Raw genomic sequence first — 19,046 nt, forward strand, 5'->3', positions numbered from 1 at the left:
AGTACCATTTTATGAAAGCGTGTGTGAGAAAAAAAAGCAGAATAAAATTTATACAAGACAATATAAAATTATATTTTATAAAATAAAAATTACATTTTTTATGTGAATAAGGCATTTTCCGTTTTTATGTAACTAACAAAAACTATGACTATGTTCAATAATAGTATAAAAGTTTTTCTGCACAATTCATCTACATTCTAACTAGCTAAAAACACATTAGAAGCATTACAAAATCTACTTCTACCTAAACATCCTCCATCTATAAACAAAGTTCACCAGAAAATAGTATTTTTCAAGGTCTTGTAAAGTAAATCATTCTTTTAAGCTAAAATCGTTGATTTAAAAAGAGCAGCTTATTCCACTACACATCTGCTTTTAATTCGAAAATTCATAGTGCCAGGCACAACAACTTTATTTATCCAACTTAACTAAGAGCAAAGCTTTAATAAAAACATCATGCGTTGTCTTTCTCCAGCTGACAAAAAAACTTTGTACATGCTGGTTACGGCTTGAAAGTTTCATATTCAGTTCAGCATGGAAATCTCTTCACAAGTCAGTCACAATAAATTTATCAGGGGGTAGTTGTACAATTTTTGTCAAGTTCTTATTTCTTTGCTGTTTTATGACCTTGATAACAAATCTTCAAAAGTAAATATGTTGTTTATTATTTTATTTTTGTTGCGAAAAACTATTGTGCAACGAAGTAAAGTATTATTTGTTTTTGTTTTTTTAACGATAACAAGCCACTACCCTTATTCGACTTACTTACTTATGTTAAAATTATGGGGGTTGGATTATGTTTTTTACGGTCACATGTTACCATTATTTATTTTTTTCACCCCCTAATACAACAAGTAAGTCAAAGTGCAGCGAGATTAAATTAGGGGTATGCACTACAATTTTTACAGTGAGTTAAAGCAAATACTGAATATTGTGCCCCCTAATAAAACAACATGCGAAGTTACTCGCAGGATAATTAAGCAGCTTCTTACGTATTACATCATATCATTGATGAATATGTGCCTAACTATATAATACATGCATGTGTGTATTATGTGTAGAAATTCTTTAGAAATTCAACCCAGAGCATATTACAAAAGCCACCCTGAAAGATTTTTGTGCTTAAGCAAAATACTTTTTTGAAATTGCAACAAGGCTTTTGACGAAAATTAAGTATGTCCAACCGACTAGCTTGACATACCCTAAATAAGCAGAGTTCTTTTGATGCTTTTTGAAACCTTAGCTTAGTAGTAGCCAGCCGGCTTGCTTGCTATTTATTACATAGCTATTTACTAAAAGTAGCCAGCTAGATAGCTGCATGTATTTAGATATAACAAAGTACTAAGTAAGAAAACAAAGTAAAAATCAAAAACAAAACAAGAAAGGAAGAGAAATTTCCCTTCGTTGTGTTCACGAAACGAATATTTTTGGAGTTTTTGTTTATATTTTTGCGCCAGTAATTATATCCTCTTGGTTTTGTCCCTTATTTTATTATGCGTTTTGCTGATTCTGCATTACATTGGAACTTGACAACCCCGGGAAAACCTAAACAGTGAAGCTGACTAGTTTGCCTAGTTTAAAGGATGATTTTTCTTTAAAAAATTAAAGATGTATTTGAGATCAAGGGTTTCAGCATGACAGAAAATTTTATTAAAGATTACATCAGTGAAGATGATCTACTGGTAAGTAACTTCGTATTTGTTCCTGCAGGTATTTCTATAAAGTGGAAATTATTAAAAAAAAACTGGTTTCATTTTGTTTTCTTTATTATTAGCTATAGATAGATAGATAGATGTGCATATTTTACATGGCTAGCCTCGCAAATATCGAGGGATATACCCTGTCTATTATTTCCAGGAGGGGCCATGGCTTAGATGGAGAGTCCTAGAGTATTTAATGCTCATTTTGAGCGACGCAGACCCAATTAGGGCCCGCGCTCTACTAGACAACTCCCGGCAACATCCAACGGCCCACACAGTGTGCCATCTTCCCAATTTTCCTCACATGGCTTGGGTTAACTTGGGGCTATGGTAACATTCACTCGCCCATGTTAAATCGCCATCAAGAGGAATCGAACCCCGGTCTCCCGCACAGAGTACGAGAGCTATAACCACTAATCTACGGCGCCACAAGCTATAAGTTAGCTAGCTAGATAACTTGCAAGTGTTTCCAAAATTTAAAAAGTTTGGGGTCTATTACACATGTGCAACAGAAAATATAAAGAACAGACCACATTAATTAAAGAAATCCATCCTAAAAAAGAAAAATTCGCTTAGGGGCCTTCAAAAATATTTTTGTGGTCCGAATCTTTAGTGATATCATGCTAACGGGGCCCAAAAATTTTTTTCAAAGTCCCCTAAAAATAATCATTTTAAAAAGAATTAGAAGAAAATAGTTATAATTTATTTTCAGTTTCTCTTGGACCTTAGACCACCATCAAAAATATGTTGTGTTCATGTCCTGAAGATCCCGCAAAAATGAGTTGGGCGGGCGGGCGGGCTGGCGGGCGGGCTGGCGTATTTTTTCCTGGGATTTTCAGATCGGAGCAAGCAAATTCGTTCCCATGGCCAAGACAGTATAGCGCCACTCTACATCGTTTGTAGACCATTTTTAGCCGCCCTGTAAACTGTCAGTAGCCACAGGAGTTCCCTAAAGGAATTAATTTTTACTGAAATTAATTTTCACGAGTTTTTATCAATTTTGCATAAATCATTTCTGGCGAAAAAAAATTTTTTTTTGAAAAATATATATCTCGCAAAATTTTTTCCCGGTCTTTTCCCGACTTACCGATTCAGGTTTTTATTACCAGTCGGTCGGAGGATGCGAACACAACATATTTTTGATGACGGCCTTATGCTACCCAAAAAATCTTTAATCTTCATTAATAGCCATTTTACCCTGTGTGGGTCCTGCTATTTTTACCTACACAAACGTGCTCTTATACCCATTGTTCTAAAATAAATGGACAACTTTCCGCATGACGTATAGTTGTCCATAGATAACTTAATTTTTTACACTTTTTATAGGTAGAAAATACTAAAGCTAGCAAACTGTCAAGTTAAATATTATCTTTTTTAGGCATTTATCAATGTTATCCTGGTTTTTTGGGTAATTACTTGAATTTTTTCAAAACAATGACCTCGCCTGAAAAAGACCTGCACTTTTAACGGTGTATGTAGCTTATCGACACCCTTGTAGCAGAGCAACAGGACCTAACAAAATGGGAGGTACTGATAAGCCATATTTTTAAAGTTTAGCAGGCTCAAGCACCACCATATCAGGGCAAGTTTGTGTAACTTTTAAAGTTTGTGTAACTTCTAAAGTTATTGGACATCTCTGTTCCAAATATTTGTCCATAGTCTCTAAGGAATCATTAACATAATATATTCCTTCCCTTTAGGCCATTTCTGGGAATATTCTTTAATTCTCCAACTATCTGTTAAAAAATTTAAGAGAATCCTTGGGTAATCCAGTTGACGATTTGGAAAATCTAGACATTTTACCAACCACTATTGTTCTTAGCGTACAATGATCTGATTTCAAAACCGTTTTATGACAAATCATCTGCCTTGCGCTTGGCATTGCAGCGCCCTGTTGTTACTTATTTTGGAGATGAAAAAGCTTTACACAGACAATTAGAAATAAAGGTTATTTAAAACATCACTTTCCCCTTATTAAGATTTCGGATTACATCCGAGATCTTATTAAAACGGGCGGTATTTTTCTTCTTCTTCCTCTTCTTCTTCTTCCTCTTCTTCGACCTATTTTTTAAACGATTGCCGTAACGTCACAGCTTTTAAAGTCCGGCCTGAGCCCACAACTTAGTGCTACACCGGCCTTGTGCGTATCTTGACAATCGTAAATAATGAAGACTGTGCTACGCATTTGATCACAAATATTGTTGTAAACTGTTATTTTAATATTTCATAAGCTATGCTCGATACTTCTTTAAATTTTCGTTTCAATATGTTTTTAACGAGGTGGATTTTGTTCAACTAAACGGAGCTCTAGGGGTTAAGGTACGAATTGTACCTTTCGAGGGACAGAGTTCAAGCAAAGCGAAGTTTTTTGAAGCAAAGGGAAATATTTGGTTGGGTTAGTATAATTATTTAACTGCCTGAATTTCAGTTCTATGGACGTTTAAAATATTCTCTTTATTGTGTCTATGTTTTCACATTTTAAGATGAAAATATCATCACGTTTTCTAGCCATGTGTAAATCTGAAACAAATCAATTTTAAGATTTTGGCTGGCTACAAACGTAGGTTTCAAGGCTGCTTAAGCTGTACCTAGCCTTATTTATTCTTATTCTTTTAAAGTTTGGTATATCAGATTGGAAGAGGGTCATTAATATACCTCGTCCAACCCATGCTAGCATGGAAAACGGACGTTAAGCCGAGAATGATAATGAATGATGATATTGTTATTTATTTTTATGTTGGGGTTGTGGCTAGCTACCTCTTTAGCTACCTGGGTGAAGAGTAAAAGTAGCCAAATGCAGTTTGGCTTGCTAGCTAGCTACAACAAAATTTTTAATAAATATTTCTTATACTAAATGCAGTTTAGGTAGCAACTACAGTTCCTTACTCAACAAAATAAAATTGCTGGAAGATTTTTTTAGGTAGAGGGCGAAGTTGCAATAAATTTTTTATTTGCATAAGGGTATTGCATTTAAAGACTGCAATACCGTTTACCTGTACTAAGCCCATTGTTAGAAACAGATTATTTTCTGTTGTTTTGTTTATATTGAAGCTGTGATTTGACGCTTATATGGATATGCAACACAGTTTACCTGTATTAGCTAAGTGTTAACAGTGTGCATCCTGTGTTATTATGTAAACCGAAGTTACATCAAAGTTTTTTAAAAAGGGTATTACGCCTAAACGCATCGACAACATAATTTACCTGTACTAAGAGCTCAGTCCAATGTTAATGATGGCTGTTTCCTGTGTTTCTGTTTACCAAAGGTACATAGTTTTTTTAAAGCAAAGGTATTATACTTATGCGACATTGTTTGCCTGTACTAATTACTCAGCCTGCAGTAGTTTGAACTTTTAGCGGGAATGGTCTCTGAAAAATAATAAAGGTTGGCGGACTGTGTTTGCTCTATCAAAGGGTAGCAACGAGTTGTAAATTGTGTTTTTTTCAGCTAAAGTTGTGGAAAGTTATTTTTTGAAAATTTATTACACTGGAAATACCATAATGTTGCGCACCTACTTTTTTAAAATTATGTTACACTGGAAACACCATAATGTTCTGCCCTCCCCTTGAGTTATGACATAATATGCACCCTACTTCCAGGCATTTAACACAGGGTAACACAGTTACTTGTGGCTTAACCCAGTGTTTTGACTCTGGGTCCCCAGCTAATCTGAATATAAATACTACGGAATTGCATTTTGAATTTAGTCTCTTTTGTTAATTCTAAACCGGTGAAGTTAGTGATAAACTTTTTGTTCCTTTTGCCTACTTCTATTTCTTTTTTTGTTTTTAAACTTGTAGGATCCAACTTTATGGTTAAATCTTAGATATCTTAAACTTCATAACGATTTTAGTCATATCGCAGGTATAATAAAACATTTCCAAAAATCGCTACACATCATCGTCATCATTTCCAACTACAAGGTCAGCCACTCATCCACACCTAATTTTTTCATAGCGCACCAAATAACTTTACGTGCCACTCTATCAAAAGTTTTCTTTAAATCTACAAAGGCAAAATAAAGATTCTTTCTCTTTCCTAAATACTTTTCCTGAAGCTGTCTGAGTAAAAATCTGTAGTGCCACGCCTGGAACAAAACCAAATTGCATCTTATCTATATCAATTCTTTCTCTAAGTAACTTAGATAGATGTGCATATTTTACATGGCTAGCCTCACTAATATCGAGTGATATACCCTGTCTATTAAGTACGAGAGCTACTACGGCACCACTTATCAATCACTCTTTCAATAACTTTCATCACTTGATCAACCAACTTCAAACCTCAATAGTTATCTCTTTCTAATGCATCACCCTTACATCACCCTTGCCTTTGAAACAATTCACTATTACACTTGACTGCCACTCGCTTGGAATAGCACCATCCTTTATAATCTGATTAGCAAGACTTGTAATGAGCTCAACTCCAATATACACATATGCTTTTACCATCTCTGCAGCAATACCTGATACTCCTGCAGCCTTGCCAATCTTCAATTTCCTAATAGCCTCCATTACCCATTCTGTCTTGATCTGCATAGCTGGCCCTTCTACAACATCATCATCAGACAAATTATCCTCACCCCAATCAAACTCAGTGTTAAGCAACCTCGATAATAATTCTTCCAAGCTACCGTTTTCTCCTCCTCTGTGCTAGCCAAAACACCTTCATCATCACATATACACTTCTCACCTACAACATCTTGATTAGTCTTCTTCATTTGCTCGGCTGTCTTGAATACCTCATTGCGCTGGTCTTCCCTTCTTAACACATCTGCAAATCTGTTTCTCTCTGCTTCTGATTTTGCCTTATAAACTGCTGTACGAGCATGACGCTTTGCTTCTAAGTAAATATTTTTACTACCACCTGACTTCCACTCTTTCCAAAGTTTCCTCTGTTCCTTTATACACTGGTCAACCTCATTACTTCACCACCAGGTCTGTCTATGTCTAGCTGGTCCTTTCGTCCACCCACATTACAGATTATTTCATTCACTTGGTTTTTAACTATAAAAAACACCTCTGTTAAAGTAGAACCTTTGCAACCAGCTACATATAGCACTAGACAACTGATGCTATTTGCCCAATTAGAGAAAGACCTGAAAAACAATTTCCCAAATATTATTTCCGGGGTTGTAGTTAAAAATGTTTGGATATACAAAGTGAATCTCCTTAGTTGTATGAAGCATTGAAAAATTAAAAAAACACAAAATTGTATCACTGTATGCTTGTACGTTGCTCCCATTATGAAGTTGTTAAGAATAACGCTGGTCGGGACATAGCTTGGTTATAACTCTCACATTTTGTGCCGGAGGTCAAAGTTCGGTTTTCCGTGTTGGCGATTTAATGGGTGAGTGTAACATTTGTAGCATACAACATCATTCACATGGAACGCAATTTGTAAATTTGGGAATGGATGGGGATGCTGGGTAAAAAAAATAATCGAAGTAAGGCAGGACAGATATTGGTGCTGCCAACAAATTATAACATTATAATTAGACCAAAATGATTTTCCAAAGTGAAGAGGGTAATTAACACAGAATATGCGTGTTTTGGATGACCCTCACGATAGTATATGTCCTTGTTAATCATATATTGTGAGTCATTTCCAAGGCATGACCCAAATCTCTTTATGCATGAATTACATTCTCATTTCCTCTATTCAAGAGGTACATTTCCTTCCTAATTTATTTATTTATCCAACTAATTATTCATTTTTCCTTGTCTGTTTACTTATTTAATAGTTTTTTATCAAGCATGAAGGTTTCTCTTTTATAATGAAGGCACACTTTAACTTCACCATAAACAGATAATCACATGTAACACATTTCTGGACACAATAAACATGTGCTATCTAAAAATCATGAGCTAAAGCTGGTATGGCTCAGCACATGTTACCAAGAAATAATAATTTGGCCAGTGCATGAGAGGGTGTACCAATGCTTTACAGGAGTCGCTCTTATTTCGCAAGTGTCATCAGGTTTCGCAACACATAAAAGAAAATAAGTTCCTGATGCAAACTACATAATAATTACATTCGATTTTCAGTAAGTTAGGCCATTATCACTAACTAAAATCATTCAGGCTACAGAAATACTGTGGTGCCATTCGATTTATAATAATAATCAAAAAAATTGTATAATGTATTAAAAAGAAGTCTAGAAGTTCTTTCTCCCGCACTGTCAATGTCGGGAGACACGTGCGATCACACGTGCATGTGCAGGCACACATGCAAAATTGTTTAGATGATCGATATATCAAACATGCAAATCGTTACTTAGTATGATTTTTCACCTTGTATTGGGGCTAGACTTGTCATAAATTCGATGTATTGTTCTCCTAAGACGATAACAAATGGTAATGGAGTACAAGTCCCATTGACCTACCTTCCAGATGGTGTACTTCATTAAGTTAATAGGCCACTGCTAACTGGCTTTATATGTTTCCAGATGGACTCATTAGGAAGTACGTTGTGCACGTCATATTTACGAACTGAAGGTCAGGGAATCATTAAGTTGTATATCACAGAAGTCACTGGTGACATGCTTCGAAAATGCTTGTCACCAAATGCTTGCACAGTTTAACATGAAGCAAAACTGTACAGGAGATGCATTTGTTAGAATCTTCGCAGAACATCTTTCCTCATAAAACCGAGGGCAGGGCTGGCTTATTGCCTGCTGTGTTGTGTGGGCAGTCTATATCGGGAATATTTTAGCACGTGTGCTTTCATTCGCACGTTTAGTTGAATATAGACATGCTATGATAAGCGATTTTTTTAGTGTTGTATATATAGTGAGCGTGAATTCTTATTGATGATAAGTTATTTATCATGCGCATGATACTAAACAAATTTGCTTACGTTCTGGAGAAGTTTGAGGAATATATCATCCTGGACTTCAGGCTCGTGTTTTAGTTTGAAAGCTATGATATACAAAAGTAGCATGATAAACCATTTATTTTTAAAGAAATATATACCCCTGTTTTAAAATACTTGATATAATGGTATTATGAACTACTGCTTAGCTTATGTGTTGAATAGAACAGGGGGTTCATCTTTTTTCGTATTCAAAGATATCTCAATCTACTTTAGATTAGTGATAATGGCCTACACTTCTGTGTATATCTTTTCAGTTGAGTGAATGCAACAGAAACAACAAAATAGGAAATGATTAACAATAGGATTATGGTGTCAATTGGTATGCTTGAAGAAATACATGATTAAATATAGATGGAAGGTGTTAATCTCTTGATCGTAATGGTGTAATATATTTTATTCATTTAACAAGGGATTTTTTTTTTAATAAAAGCTTTATAAAAAATAATTTTTTCGGAGAAACTTTCGATAGAGAAACTTTTTTGGATTTTTTGGATAAATTTTTGCGAATCTACAAATTAAAAAATTTCCGCGAGATAAGCTTTCGCGATTCGTGATTTTTTATGTTCTTATAAAAAATAACCTATATTTCTTATGATAGAAAAGTGTTTTTTAACGATGTAATTCTCTTTTTAATGGTATGTAAAAACTTCTATTATAAATTGGGTTCATCGTCAAAATCACAAAACAGATCAAACACATTTCTAGGCTCGTCTTCTTCTAGCTCCCACGCATCGTCGTCATCGTCTTCTTTTCCTGTAACTTGGTTATAAGCCATACATACATTTGAAACACCATCATTATTTCTAAGTTAACCAGCAATTTTTTTTCAAGTTTTAGTGGATAAATTTTCGCGAGTCGACAATTTAGAAAGTTTGTACTGAATAAACTTTCGCGAATGGCCATTTTTGAAAGCTTCGCGAGACCAAGTTTCGCGAAAAAAAGCCAAAAAACGCGAATTGTATTATCTGCTAGATTTATTGTAACATCTATAGTACTGATGATGATTTTCTACCGAAAAGATTTTGCTAAATATTTTTAAAATTGTTGTTGTGATTTCATTTTATTTCACTGCCAGATTTTCCGAGTATCTTTCTGTATATTTTTTCAATCTCTCTTATTTGTTCATTTTTCTTATGTAAAGAAAACTTAATTTAATGCTATTTTTAGATTTTCGAAGAAAAATACAACACAGAACTAAAAAATGGGCGTGTTTCCCCTGAAACTCAATTTGAATATGCATGGTGTCTAATCAGAACTCAATATAAGGATGATATTCAAAAAGGAGTGCTCCTGCTAGAAGGTCAAATTTGATTTTTTAGTTATTAAGTTCTAGCATATATTATATTGCATGTGTACGTCCAGTTTTATATTATGATATTTAATAAGAAGTTCAGTGTTGTATTATAACAAAGCGTTGGCAAAAATTTGACCTTCCAGTTTACATGTGTGACGAATTTTCTTGAAAAAAATTAAGGACTTGACATCAATGCCTTTATCGTGTCTCCATCGTTTTAAGCATTATTGTCTGTATTTCCATTAAAGATGTTTTTACTTGTATCTATTTTTTGTATAATTTTAGGTTTATGTGCCAGCAATGTTGATCAGCGTGATTATCTTTTCTTTATTTCAACTGGATATTACAAGTTGGCAGTAAGTTTTTTCTCAACGTATACATAATTTATGTTTGCAAATTTTACTTTTTCTGTTTAAAGTTTTTCAAACTTTTCGTCAAATCTCAGGGGAAATTATATAAAACATTTTGTGTCCAAGTTACAAATTTTTTGCATATTTAGTTGATATGTCAACTAAATTCGCATTAAATTTTGCAAGTTATCGATCTGATTTAAAAAATAATTCGCAAAAATTTCTTCCTATGAAATTTAATTCCCTTGAAGTAACACCACTGGATGGGAGAGAAAAATCATAGTAAACATACTGGGCGAGTGTAACAAAGTCGTTAAACTACTTCCATGTTTTGAAAAACTGGTTATTGAAATAAGAATAAAAGGTATTGGTAAATTTGTCTGTGTAAGAAGGTCACCTGAGCATGATATTAGCCTCCATTTATAGAAGACAACACATCAATGACTGTTATTTACTGATGTTTGTAAACAAAACTCTTTCTTTTAGGAATATAGCAAAGCATTGAAGTATGTGAAACGACTGTTGATAATAGAACCAAGCAACCATCAAGCAAAAGATTTAGAAAATTCAATAGAGAAAAAAATGAAGTCGGGTGAGATATCTGAATTTTGTTTTTGACAGGACTTTGTTAAATGGGACACTGCAACTTTTAGCAGGCTTCCCGCTTAAGTAAACTTTTGTAAAAATATTATGGTATGGAGGAAAAATGGGGCCAACAAAAACATTGTTGAAAAAAGTTTTACATAAAGGCCAATGTCCAAACACAGAAAACGTTCCGCGGACCGGACTAAATCAAACCAAAACAAAGCTTTGCCCATGCTCATTGTTAGCTTATTACACAATCGAAACGGAAAAATTGTCCAGTTTGAGAAACCAGAAAAAAGTTGAAATGTTTTAATTTTTTTCTGGTCCGCGGAGTGACTAGCATTTTTGAGCAATAACAAGCTACCAAAAAAATCAAGTGACATCAACAAACTACCGACGGCAGCTAGCACATGGTTTTCATCCACATTATGTTGTTGTTATCGTTGTAGCAACGTAGAAATGAATTGTCGCTCTTCAACGTACTGGAACAGAACGGAACGGGATGGAACAGATTTTATTCGTTATCCGGCCCGGTTTTCCATGTGTGGACCTTAATACACATTACTCGTTACTTCTTCCTAACAACTGAAAACGTTGCCTATATACGTTCTCCTCAAAAAAGTCCATGTTGCCCAGTGTACCACTTAGCAGTATTCTACTGTAATTGGAAAAATATCCTCCTGTCCTGGCGTTGTTTCTTTTGGGTGGGAAATTAAAACGAAAAAGGCGTTAATACGCCAACATTATCAAAAGCGAATGGACTACTTGATCTTTACAGAAAAGACGAATGTTTGTGTGACAAATATTTTGTGAATCCAAACAGCTATATACCAAGGAAAAATATTCATGATATAGGACTAAAAACCACTGAGCTATGCCTTGATTGCTGTATTGTCTTCGGTGGGCGTTAAACTTGTTTTGTACGCCCATTGGCGTTTAAGGGCGTTTATTAAAGAGAATACAGCATAGTCGTGTCTGACATCTTTGAACGCAAAACCATAAATGTTGAGGATATTTTTCCATCAATTAATTTACGGATAATACTTCGTTTTTGTTCACACAATCTATATCATGAATTTATTTTTCCTTCTTCAGATGGTATTTTGGGAATGGCTATGGTTGGTGGTGCAGCCTTAGTTGCTGCATTAGTTGGCGCCGCTTTCGTCAAACGTGGTGGAAGTTGAATTTTTCAAAGAACGTTATAGCAAATTCGGATTATCAATATTTTTAGAAAAAGAAATTTGAATTTCCTATAGAAAGTGTTTATGTTTTGCAATATAGAATGTTTTATATTATTATGGAGGAAATGAATAAGCCCACTCATTTTGTTTTTGTTCTGCGTTCTACACGCTTCATTCAAATAAATTGTCCTTTTTTTATTTCGCTACAGATGCACTAAAGGGTGTTGCAATCGCCGGAGGTGCACTTCTTGGTGGCTTTATCGGTGTCGTCGGAACGGCTGCTTATCTTGGTTATAAATTTGTAAAAAGAAATTAATTGTTCATAATAAATACATTTCTTGTTATTTTTTATTATTGTTATTGTTTTTGGAACTATCTACTACTTTTGTTTCCATTAATACTACTCATGGTTGAATAATAAATATATAAAAGCGAGTTTATTCTAGGCTACGTTTCGGCAGCTACAGCTATCTATTTCTTTTACCGAAAACAGCCAATCACTTTCAATTTGAGTTATGTTGAAACGATTATTCAGGAAATGGACAGAAAATAAACTGCGTGTCTAAGTTCTCTAATTTGTCGTATTTTAAAGCAGAAAAGCGCACTTGGGTTAGGAATACTTCTTAGAGTACTTCAAATTGTTAGGGTAAATACAGCCAAAACGGTAAACTAACTTTGAAAATCAATTACGCATAAATGCACCCAAATTTTACAGGCCCTAAGTATCTAAATTATAAGATGATCATGAAAATAGGAATAAAAAAATTGAGGTCAACATTTATTAGGAAATAATTTTTAGAAAATGTATGTACAGTTAACTTCCGGTGACTCGATCCGATGATTTCGACTTAACGAATGTTCAAGTTAAATGAACTTTCTTTTTGAAAGGTGGGGCAAGAGCAACCTCGTGTCCAGGACTTGTTAGGCTTTTTTTATTTAGATGGCCTACAAGTTGTTCAGGCGGTCCAATATAAAAGGCATAAAAAGTCCTAGGCACAGGTTGGAGCAACAGTTATCGGAAAAAGGTGGCGATGAAAGAGGCATGCAAGTCCCTTGTACATTGAATTTTCCTTAACAGACAACATTATCTATTTATATTAATTCAGGAGTTAATTAAAACTAAAAACAAATATTAAAATCTGACACTTATCTAGTCTGTGATTTCCTTTTTTCGAGTAAAAAGTTTGAGTTATCCGACGAATGGGGATGAGGGACGACAAATGGGTCGAGTTAACGAATGTTCGAGTTATCCGCGGTTCGAGTTAACAGAAGTATTTTGTCAGAAAGTATTACCGAAAGTTAAACGGACCAAAGAAAATAATTAGAGATGATTAAAATTCGAGTTATCTGGTGTTTTAAACGGACAGGTTAATTTTAATACACCTTTTACCAATTCTATACTTATCCTTTACGACTATTTTTTCGACGGGTTAGCACACAATTTTTGCGTATATTTTTAGCGGGGTTTTTTTCGCTGATCAGCACCAAAAACATTTTCGGATAGTCACGTATGTAGTCATACAAGTTAGTTCGGCGCAAGCTATTTGTTTTGCGCACCTTTTGAAAGAAATATTCCGCGCAAAACAAATGTTGCTTGTTGTTAAGGCTTATTGATCAATAAGATTAGTGATACTTTTAAAATATCGCAAACATTACGCACTAAACATTGCTCCCAAACTTTGCACTGGCCTTTATTCCGTCAGCTATATCTTACTGAAGCGTTTTTTAAAATTTTTTAAATCTATCGTCACAATTTGAAAAATGGGTTTTAAATATTTGTATCTAAGTATCTAAATTTTAAGATGATCATGAAAATAGGAATAAAAAAATTGAGGTCAACATTTATTAGGAAATAATTTTTAGAAAATGTATGTACAGTTAACTTCCGGTGACTCGATCCGATGATTTCGACTTAACGAATGTTCAAGTTAAATGAACTCCCTTTTTGAAAGGTGGGGCAAGAGCAACCTCGTGTCCAGGACTTGTTAGGCTTTTTTTATTTAGATGGCCTACAAGTTGTTCAGGCGGTCCAATATAAAAGGCATAAAAAGTCCTAGGCACAGGTTGGAGCAACAGTTATCGGAAAAAGGTGGCGATGAAAAAGGCATGCAAGTCCCTTGTACATTGAATTTTCCTTAACAGACAACATTATCTATTTATATTAATTCAGGAGTTAATAAAAACTAAAAACAAATATTAAAATCTGACACTTATCTAGTCTGTGATTTCCTTTTTTCGAATAAAAAGTTTGAGTTATCCGACGAATGGGGATGAGGGACGACAAATGGGTCGAGTTAACGAATGTTCGAGTTATCCGCGGTTCGAGTTAACAGAAGTATTTTGTCAGAAAGTATTACCGAAAGTTAAACGGACCAAAGAAAATAATTAGAGATGATTAAAATTCGAGTTATCTGGTGTTCGCGTTGACTGTATTTCAAAAAGTCAGTTGTACCAAGTCGCTACAAAAACAATTTCACTTTAACACTTCTTTAAGGAATTGTGGTTGTCAGAACTAATTTTTAGGCGTGAAACTAAAAACAGTTTCTTGGCTAGGCTATACAACATAGTATTTTAATGTTTTATTTTTCCATTTTCTTGTAAAACAATAAACACTAGTTATTTAAGGCTTATTGATCAATAAGATTCGTGATACTTTTAAAATATCGCAAACATTACGCACCAAACATTGCTCCCAAACTTTGCACTGGCCTCTATTCCGTCAGCTATAACTGAAGCGTTTTTTAAAATTTTTTAAATCTATCGTCACAATTTGAAAAATGGGTTTTAAATATTTGTCGACCCATAGTAACGAAATTTTAATTAGGACCGACGAAAACGTACATAAACGATTCCCTTTTACGTACCTCTTTTAAAGATGTTCAAACTTTGTACAATGTGAACGGCTCGATGCAAAAGAAACTTGGAAAGACCTGGGGACGCGGTTGGAATGTGTTCTATCCGCTAAATTTTATAGCTACTCGCACAACATCATCCCCAGGGCATCTTGTATCTTTTGTGTTTGTCTCGCTGTCCCAATATAAAAAAGAAGCAACAGGCGCTAGGAACGAGGTTGCTTTTTGCAGTAAAAATATCGTTTTTTTGCAAAAGCTATTACTTAAAACTTTGCCCTTAGAGACCCAAAGATGAAGGGTCAAAAGTATATCTTAGTAAAAAATTCCTGGAGAGAAGAATAAGATACAGAATCTACCAGTTACAATGCGGAGTCATTGTAATCTTATTTGTCAACTACTTAAAGCTCTGAAAGGGAGCGGGATTACAGAGGATAGCGCTGGGCGGGGAAACCAGTCCCAATATTAAATCTAAGCATAAATATAAAGCGTTTGTATGATGTCGCATCAAACGTTGCATGCGTTCACACAGCAAGCGATTTTTTTCATTTTAAACTTTGATGCATTTTTGAATAAAAGTGGAGTAAACTAGACACTGAAACGAAATTTTTTTTTGCTTTTGAAATGAAACTTATGTAACGGCTGCATCACAGTCGACGGCGGAAAAAAAATTTTCGCCCTCTAATATATTAAAAAGTTTCTTTCCATTTAAAAGTTAGAACATTTATCCGCCATGTAAAATCTGCAAATCAGCATATTCATTTTGTGCTATTTACGTTAGGGAGAAATGTTGAAATTCGTTGCACAGAATACACAAGAGCAGGTGGAAAGCCGGAACCATCACAACATTCAATTTCCCAGCGCACTCATTTACAAGGTCAGTTTTTTTAAATGCGCCAGTTGGAGAGAACAAGAAAGAATTTGAAGGCAAGTTATATTGGCCCGTTAAGAATCTCATTAAACGGACAGGTTAATTTTAATACACCTTTTACCAATTCTATACTTATCCTTTACGACTATTTTTTCGACGGGTTAGCACACAATTTTTGCGTATATTTTTAGCGGGTTTTTTTTCGCTGATCAGCACCAAAAGCATTTTCGGATGGTCACGTATGTAGTCATACAAGTTAGTTCGGCGCAAGCTATTTGTTTTGCGCATCTTTTGAAAGAAATATTCCGCGCAAAACAAATGTTGCTTTTCCATCCAGTGCACCTTTTAACTGCAGACAAAATTTTTTTGATAGAATCTTTTCAAAAGTATTCTTCTCTGAAATGAGTAAAAACAATAACATTGAATATTCGAAAACATCTATATTTATATTCGTATTCATAAACATAATCACACGTAACCAGCATAAAATACAAAAATGTTATAATTTCGGGTTGTATCCAATTATTGATCGCCTACCGATCATTTCACCAATGTAAAACCAGAAAGCTACTTCAACTACAACTAATCCCTTGGCGGCAAACTGATTCACGGTCATTTCTGACACCCGTTTCAAACTTTCTCCACTGATGATATCATTTTTCACTACGTTTGCTTGATGCAGAAACTCATTGGGAGCAGGTGGAGCAAGTTCGACGGATGCATTTTTGGCAAAATTTTGTGCCTTGGGTTTCAAGACTCGACCAAATTTGGTAACAGCATCTAAAAATAATTTATGTAACTATAATGGTGCAAATTTACATCTGGGGAGAAAGTGTACATATAATAATAATTTATAATTTAATATAATTTGTTGGGTATTGCACACTCCTCAACATAGGCACTTTCACACAATTTTATTCCTCTTAATCTAGCATTTTTCTATTAGTCAGATATTATATACTTGTTTTATCATTCTTGACCAACTCAGATTAACAAATGCTTTATTGAAATGTGTGCCTCTGACCCTATGTCTATATATGCGCATTTAATACTCAAATTTGCCTGGACATTGCCTGCAACTCTTTACAAGCACTTCTAAATTCAGAAGAATTGCCAAAAACTTACAAAAGTCACAAAAACTAATTTTCCTAAACTTAATCCAATTACAGTAACTAACTTTGAACAGTTAATCCATATGGGAAAGTTTTTCATGAGAAGCTTATAGAAATAAGGAAACTAATTGTGGCGCCGTAGATAGTGGCGCCGTAGATTAGTGGTTATAGCTCTCGTACTCTGTGCGGGAGACCGGGGTTCGATTCCTCTTGACGGCGATTCAACATGGGCGAGTGAATGTTACCATAGCCCCGGGTTAACCCAAGCCATGTGAGGGAAATTGGGAAGATGGCACACTGTGTGGGCCGTTGGATGTTGCCGGGAGTTGTCTAGTAGAGCGCGGGCTCTAATTGGGTCTGTGTAGCTCAAAATGAGCATTAAATACTCTAGGACTCTCCATCTACGCCATGGCCCCTCCTGGAAATAATAGACAGGGTATATCCCTCGATATTTGTGAGGCTAGCCATGTAAAATATGCACATCTATCTATCTATCTAATTTGCGCACCATAGCTCAAAATTTCACTTCAGCTTACTGAGAGAAAAATGAATATCAAAATTGTCAAAAATTTCCAATCAGGAAGCTCAAAATAAGGCAACTTATCTGGCATGTTGATAGCCTAATTAGAAGAGATAAATCGCCTAAATAGCTTATTACGTACTAATTAGACTGTAGAAGCCTAATAGACTACTTTTTGTGTGACATAGTTGATTTGAGTTCATTTTGAGAATAGGCATGCAAGCACTTTTGCAAAGGCAAAAAAAAACAAGACTCACACAGGGTAAAATGGCTATTCAAGAAGATTAAATATTTTTTGGGTAGCATAAGATCCAAGAGGAACTGGAATTGAATTTAACTATATTTTTCTATTCTCCTTAAAAAATGTCCCTAATTTTAGGCAAATTATTTCTTTTTGGATGGATTTCTTTGATTACTGTAGTCTGTTGTTTATATTTTCTACCTATAGAAATGCTCGCGCACGTGCGAAAAAACTGCAAACTTTTAAACTTTTGTGAAAAGTCATCTACTTGCCAGGTGAAGCAAAGTAATTATCAGTCTATTTTTTCACACAAAGGTAGCCATTCCACGGGACCCGTTGACGTCATTGAAAAAATTCGAAATTTATCTCAACTTTCTTGCGTTATATTTCATAAACCAATATAGCTTTTCTTGTGCTTTTTGCTGGTATATAACATGGAAAACCTGATTAATCCGATTTTCAGCTACTTTTCATTAATCCAAACCAAATATGTTTTTTCGCGCAGAACAGGATTAGTTGGTGGTGAAGAATTTCAAGCAGGAAGCCTACCTGGATTCCTTTTTTCAATCTTAATTCCAGTTTTATGATTTAAGAAAACGAGGAACACGTTGGTAAACTTCGTTTTAGTCCATTTCATAAAATTATACACTTAATTTAATATTCAAATCTTTTGTAAACTTAAATTTTTAGATTTTTTTTTTCGAAAGCAGGGGTAGCAGGGGATATTTTCAACTATCAAACTATATTTTTGTCTTATTTTTGTCTTATTTTAGCTTTTGATAGAGTGCCACGTAAAGTTATTTGGTGGGCTATGAGAAAATTAGGTGTGGATGAGTGGCTAGTTACGATGGTACAGTCTATGTACAGCAATGCTAAAAGTCGTGTCAGGATTAACGATTCACTTAGTGATGAATTTAGTGTAAATGTTGGTGTACATCAGGGTTCTGTACTTAGTCCTTTGTTGTTTATTCTAGTCTTAGAAGCGCTGTCGATGGAGTTCAGAACAGGTTGTCCATGGGAGTTATTGTATGCAGATGATTTGGTTCTCATAGCAGAGTCGATGGAAGAATTAGTTGAAAAGTTTGAGAAGTGGAAGAAAGGACTAGAAGAGAAAGGGCTGAAGGTAAACACAGCAAAGTCTAAAGTCATGATAAGTAGCATTGCAGCCAAGTGTGACCTTGTAGTTGGAAAGTGGCCTTGTGGAGTTTGCAGGAAAGGGGTTGGTAGTAACTCAATTTTTTGTCAGACTTGCAAGCATTGGGTACATAAGAAGTGCAGTAGTATTAGTGGAAGGTTAAGAGCTGACATGCAGTTTGTATGCAAGCGTTGCAAAGGTGAGATTATAGAGAATGAAGTACTTCCAGCTTTAATGATGTACAACAGTGGCTCGTTAGAGATAGTTAAGAACTTCTGTTACTTAGGTGATATGTTGGGCAGTGAAAGGGGTGTTGGAAGAAGTGTTACTT

General features: G+C 34.8%; 1 protein-coding gene across 2 annotated transcripts; it reads left to right on the forward strand.

Moving 5' to 3' along the window:
- The first annotated feature begins 1,522 nt into the window (after positions 1 to 1,522).
- LOC130635525 (mitochondrial fission 1 protein-like) lies at positions 1,523 to 12,336 on the forward strand. Of its 2 annotated transcripts, none has more exons than XM_057444879.1 (5): positions 1,523 to 1,682; positions 9,745 to 9,877; positions 10,157 to 10,227; positions 10,708 to 10,813; positions 12,197 to 12,336. In XM_057444879.1, exons 1-5 carry the CDS (start codon positions 1,635 to 1,637, stop codon positions 12,301 to 12,303), a joined length of 465 nt encoding a protein of 154 aa, XP_057300862.1. In that variant the 5' UTR covers positions 1,523 to 1,634; the 3' UTR covers positions 12,304 to 12,336. The 2 variants fall into 2 exon arrangements, with proteins under 2 accessions (XP_057300862.1, XP_057300863.1); XM_057444880.1 differs by lacking the exon at positions 12,197 to 12,336 and adding an exon at positions 11,902 to 12,189.
- The last annotated feature ends 6,710 nt before the right edge of the window (positions 12,337 to 19,046 follow it).

Source organism: Hydractinia symbiolongicarpus, chromosome 3 (assembly GCF_029227915.1).
Source record: "Hydractinia symbiolongicarpus strain clone_291-10 chromosome 3, HSymV2.1, whole genome shotgun sequence".
Taxonomy (NCBI): domain Eukaryota; kingdom Metazoa; phylum Cnidaria; class Hydrozoa; order Anthoathecata; family Hydractiniidae; genus Hydractinia; species Hydractinia symbiolongicarpus.

Excerpts from the sequence above, each read along its gene's own strand:
- LOC130635525 (XM_057444879.1), top strand. The coding sequence starts at position 1,635 with ATGACAGAAAATTTTATTAAAGATTACATCAGTGAAGATGATCTACTG. Across the intron at positions 9,878-10,156 it reads AGGAGTGCTCCTGCTAGAAG|GTTTATGTGCCAGCAATGTT; the intron begins GTCAAATTTGAT and ends GTATAATTTTAG. Across the intron at positions 10,814-12,196 it reads AGAGAAAAAAATGAAGTCGG|ATGCACTAAAGGGTGTTGCA; the intron begins GTGAGATATCTG and ends ATTTCGCTACAG.